Raw genomic sequence first — 5506 nt, 5'->3', positions numbered from 1 at the left:
GATCGAGGGGTATATACTATAATTATTTATTGTGTTACAAAAACGCGCTCGCGTCTACACACGTCTCGAGAAAACTAAACGCAACTGCCTTAAAAAAAAAGTTCAAATAGGCGAAGCTAGCGCGCCTCAACGCCGCCACAATAATGAAAAACTACTAGCCGCGCTTTCCGCCTTACCGACACGAAAAACCTACTGCTTCAATAGTAATGATCGAATAGCAAAATACTGTTGCAGAAAAATATTGTAAACTATTTTAGATGTAGCTTTCTTCAATATAAAAATATTAAATATATGGGGCATTCCATGCCAAATCGACCTGGATTTGACTCTCGACCTCTCGGATTTGATCGGCGATTTTTCATGTTATTGTTCCAACTCTAAAATGCACTCAAAATTTTTTTTATATTTTTTTTATAAAATTGATTTAGTTATAATTTTTTAAACCGACATATTGATGGCCACAATTTAAAAATCTGAAAAAATTCTCAAAAATCTTGTGTCAGATATAAAAATTTTTAAGTCTTGACCCAAAGTGGGGCGGCGTTCACTTCTAATTTTTTCAAGCTTTTTTCGCGTTTTTTTTTTTTTTTAATATTGAAATTTTTCGCATTTGTCGGAAAGTTGATGCCTTCATGATATAACAATTTTGTATAGCAACTTGCCAGCAACTTGTTGGCAACTTATGCTGTGGTCTAAAATCGTCTGATTCAAAATTCGAGCTGTTGCTGTCATGTTGCTGTAATAATTCATAGGATCACACAATGCTATCATATTGTTAGCAACGCGAAGTAAATTTGATGCTGCTCTCTTGCCGACAACTTGCTGGCAATACATATATCCAATGTTGCCTGCGTGTTGCTTCAAATATTAAATTACTCGAAATCAATTGAACCAAATGTACGGCAAGTTGCCAGCATCATAAGCAATTACAGGTTTGCGCGATTTTGCTCAGACACGCTTTGCTATTTGGGATGTTTATTGTCCTACACTCAGATAACAACTACGATTACGTGATCGAAAAGCCCGGTCTACAATTGCGTAAATGTAGGGTTGTAGAAGTAGGAGTAGTAATAGTCGTGAATCTTGTACAACGGATCAATCTACAATAAAGTAACGATACGTTGTAAACTTGATTAAAGAAACCAATCAGAGTGCAGTGTGTATTTCGAATGTGGACAGTTTAGTTGTTCACCATGATGGATACAGAGACAGAGTTGTTGCTATTATTACTGCTATTAAATTGTGAATAAGTATGTGAATTTATTGTGTGCTGTATATTTAAAAATGAGAAGGCAAGTGCTAAGAAGATGGTGGGTGCGTCCAATCAATCAGCGACGAGATGAATTAGGATTTCATTCCAACCTCGTATCAGAACTATTGTTGTCAGACCATGAGGAGTTTTTCTCATATTGCCGTATGTGGCCTGAAAAATTTAAACTTTTGTTCTCTATAAATAAGTCGTTTTATTTCGACCCAACTGGCCAATTGATACAAGAATTGCACGACGTTTCGACCGAATTTTGGTCCTTATCAAGTGCTTTTATTCGAGTTACACCGATCCGCATAACGAAATTAATTGCATCGTTGACGTGGTGTCCTGACTACATCAAGACGAACGCAAAGCTAAACACAAGAGAAAGAATTTATACATTCAACAATAGAAAAACTCTACAAAATTATTACAATATCACGATAGTCAAAAACAATAAAGTCAATTAGCATTGTAAAATTAGTTAAAAGCTTACAACTCTTATGCGTTCCAAGACAAACGGTGATACATGAAATCAAAACGTCACCAGCCATATCGAGGCATAACGTCCGAACTGTAAGACAGTCAAAGTCGAACTGAAGTTGTCAAATAAAGTTGTCGTGCAATTCTTGTATCAATTGGCCAGTTGGGTCGAAATAAAACGACTTATTTTGAATTATTTGCTGGCGACGGAAATTGTTTTGTTTATTTTGTTCTTTATGGTGCATCCCCTTCTCCTAAAAAGAAGCCGCGGTGGAGACGGGCACTTCCGGTAAAAACTGAAACTTGCAGCCACTCTTGCGTGAGTAATTTTCTTGCTTTAATTATGACCTTGAAAAGTATCCTTTTTTTTGCCAGATGTATTTTAAACTAGATATATACAATACCTGCACAGATTTCTCGCACATGGCGACAGTGTTAAGTTGAAGGCATGGGAGTTTCGGATTGGTAGATCTACTATGTATAAAATTGTGAATGAAGTGTTTCAAGCCATTTGGACAGTTCTACAGCCTTTGTATCTGCCTGAACCTTCGCCTGAGTTATGGATGCAAGTAGCTGAAGATTTCTACTCGAAGGTGCAGTTTCCCAACTGTGTTGGGGCCATAGAATTTGCATGGGCGCCACATGCAAATTCAAGCTCCTGGCAACGCTGGTTCTGAATTATTTAATTACAAGAAATACTTCAGCCTTGATGGCTTCTTGCGACGCGTCATATAAGTTTACATGGGTGGATATAGGACAGTATGGTAGATATATATTTCAATTTTTTTTACTTCAGTCTGAGTATTTCCATAAATAAAAATTTTGTTTAGAATATATATATTTATGCATCTCTTATTATATTCATATTACGTAATTACATGTAATTACATATTATGTAATTCTGTGAGTGATGGAGAAGTGTAGAATAATTCTGCACTTGCTGATGCTTTGGAGCATGAAGAAACAAAGCTTCCTCCTCTTAAAATGTTGCCCGGAAGTCACATAAATTCCTCACGTATTTGTGGCAGATAAGGCATTTCCGCTCAAACTTTATCTCATGAGTCCTTATCCGCGTACTGCCTTGCAGGATAAACAGCGAGTTTTTAATTATAGACTCTCCCGTGCTCAAAGAGTTATAGAGAACACTTTCGGCATTCTCGTATCTCGATGGCGTATTCTCAGGAAGTGCATATATGCAATAACCCTCACAATGCACAAATTATATTTCAAGCTTTGGTATGCCTGCATAATTTTGTGATGACAGAAGAAAGTAAGGAGACACCTCAGCATCGTACTTATTGCCCCTCTAATTATGTGACCAAGAAGATGAAGAGGGGAATACAATTCCTGGAACTTGGCGGACTGAAGAAAGTGAAACAAGGCTGCATAGGATTGGACGAGTCGGTGCCAATAATCCAACTAGAACATCTGCTCAGCTCCGGGATACACTTTGCGATTACTTCATTTCGGAAGCTGGTGAAGAAGTTGCTCCTTGGCAGTATCAACGAGCATTCCGTGGTGCTATTATAAACCCGCCACACTTTTAATAAAGGTAATATGGTAACTTTTAGTAATACTTGGATTTAAGATGGACATGCTTATACATATTTGATACGTTTTCAGGAAAGATTGGTGAACCCATGCCGTTTATAGACGCTGTGAACGTGCAAAATATTTTCGAGGAAATTGCGAAAATTATAATTTTCTGTCACAGACGAGGGCCCGATTTAGGGCTGAAACGTTTGATGTTTTTAAATGTATTGACTAACAATTGTTAAATATAATTTTTCCGCATATTAGATCTTGCGTCAGCTCTCATAGCCCATTATTTACTTAATTTATTATAATTTTCTGTTTCAGTTGCATATAAAGGTACACAAAAAATTAATAATATGTATTTTTCATTAAAAGAAACATTATATTGTAGGATAGAAATATATTATTACTACATCAAAGCATTACATCTTAGGAGAGGAATGTCTCTATAAATCTTATAGTATATATTTTATATAAATCTTGGTATATCACTTTATACTCTTATTTATTATACTCTTATTATAGTATAAATAAGTATAATTCATAGCATTTGTACGATCCATCGAGACCTTTAGCTTAAATAAACGTATTTATACTTATACCTGTACTATATCAATATATTGTTTTATCACTATCTATATTATAAAAAGAATTTTATGATATAGATTTTATATTATTATTGCAAAAAAAACTTATATTAATATTGCAAAAAGTTATAGATATTAATGTTGCAAAAAATAATTTTATATTAATATTGCTTTTTGATTATAGACCAAAATTATTAACTGATAAAATATATGTTTAAACTGAATATAATTGAAAAATCACATTTTTTAAATCTAAAGTGTTGTTAGTTCATCAACCTATTAGTTATCAACTCAAACTTAATTATTAGTTGGTTTACCAACAGGAACTATTAGTTTACCAACAGTTAACCAAAATTATTAATTTTTTAATACTAATTCTTACATTGTTTCTGAGTTCTGCTTTTCTATAGTATACTTCTGTATAATCTGTAATATTTCAATAATACATTGTAATTGTTTTTCTTCTGGCACTCTTGCAAGTACTGCTTTAACAGACAGAAATAAAGAATCCTCTGGCTTATTTTGAGTTCTAAAGGTAGGACCTTGCAAACGTTGAGTGACCATCTCTGTCAGTGCTGTTATATTAGACGAATGTTTTTCTATAGCACAAGCCACACTTTCATGAGTTTTCTTTTTCTTTGTGTAAAAGAAATCCGGTATAGGAACAGTTCGTTTCAAAGATGATGATGGATTCATCAATGGAACATTTTCCATCTCAGATTCTGTAAGAAAGAAAGCACACATGAATGATAAAGAATAATTACTAACAATGTACTAATTATATGCATTAACTAAAAATAAGATTATATACCTGTAGATAAAATACTGTTTTCCAAATATGAATTTTATAAGGAGGAGCTAGGAAATGGAGTGTTCTGTAGTGTTGTTGGTGTTGTAGGTGGAGAAGATGATGGACTTGGCGTCTGAATGACATTCTTTGTAAAGTTAGATGATGTTCTGCAAAAAAGATAACATTGTCACGTGACAATTATACGTATAATAGAAACTAATCATATTGACAAAGAATAGACTATTCTATAATATTATCTTACCGTCTAGATTTAATCACATCTTTTAGAAATTCTAAGTCTTTATAGAGCGGCCAGTTACTGACATACATTGGTTGCCCTGCCCCGGTTCCGGATTAGGGGGCGCTCTCCTTTTCTTTTCTTACTTCTCGACCAAATTTTCGTCTCAATTTATAGAATTCTTTCTCGGCATTCGGACCTGAAACACATACCGAAAAATTGTAACAAAGAGAAAAAGGGTAGCATATAGTAGTAATTGATAAGTACTCAACCTCAAAAATTTTACATTCGCAACTCGATTACTTACCGGAAAGTACAGTGGTCAAAACATTTCCGATACTCGTCCAGCACAAACTTTTCATTTGTTGGTCTTTATGTGAAATGCACCGTTTTTTCCACAAACATTCGTTTGCTTTTACTAGCCCAATCAACACTCTACACAATATCAAGTTTAAACAAGTTTTATCTTCAAACTGAGCACTTTCTTCGCATTCCATGATGAGATCTTTATAACGGTCTTCACTTGTCTGTCTTTCGCATTTCGACATAAACAATGTGGCGCGACCGGCGTGACGTGTCTAGAGATCCTATAGTGTAACAGAGATTCGCCAATGATCACGTGA

General features: G+C 34.6%; 2 protein-coding genes across 2 annotated transcripts in view; both read right to left on the bottom strand.

Annotated features, from left to right (window-relative positions):
- Positions 1 to 234: 234 nt before the first annotated feature.
- The window catches only part of LOC112461106 (glycogen phosphorylase), a 51287-nt gene continuing 46015 nt past the window's right edge, over positions 235 to 5506 (bottom strand). Inside the window, exon 12 of the mRNA XM_025026189.1 lies at positions 235 to 239. The gene's annotated coding sequence lies outside the window, so the exon portion shown is untranslated. The remainder of the gene's footprint in view (positions 240 to 5506) is intronic.
- LOC112461110 lies at positions 3017 to 5500 on the bottom strand. The gene is made up of 5 exons (XM_025026201.1): positions 5191 to 5500; positions 4908 to 5082; positions 4667 to 4812; positions 4238 to 4577; positions 3017 to 3253 (listed from the first exon to the last, which is right to left on the bottom strand). Exons 4-5 carry the CDS (start codon positions 4567 to 4569, stop codon positions 3043 to 3045), a joined length of 543 nt encoding a protein of 180 aa, XP_024881969.1. The 5' UTR covers positions 4570 to 4577; positions 4667 to 4812; positions 4908 to 5082; positions 5191 to 5500; the 3' UTR covers positions 3017 to 3042.

This window comes from Temnothorax curvispinosus, unplaced genomic scaffold, assembly GCF_003070985.1.
Source record: "Temnothorax curvispinosus isolate PA1 unplaced genomic scaffold, ASM307098v1 QBEX01011081.1, whole genome shotgun sequence".
Classification (NCBI taxonomy): Eukaryota; Metazoa; Arthropoda; class Insecta; order Hymenoptera; family Formicidae; genus Temnothorax; species Temnothorax curvispinosus.
This window is presented reverse-complemented; position numbering and strand designations above follow the sequence as displayed.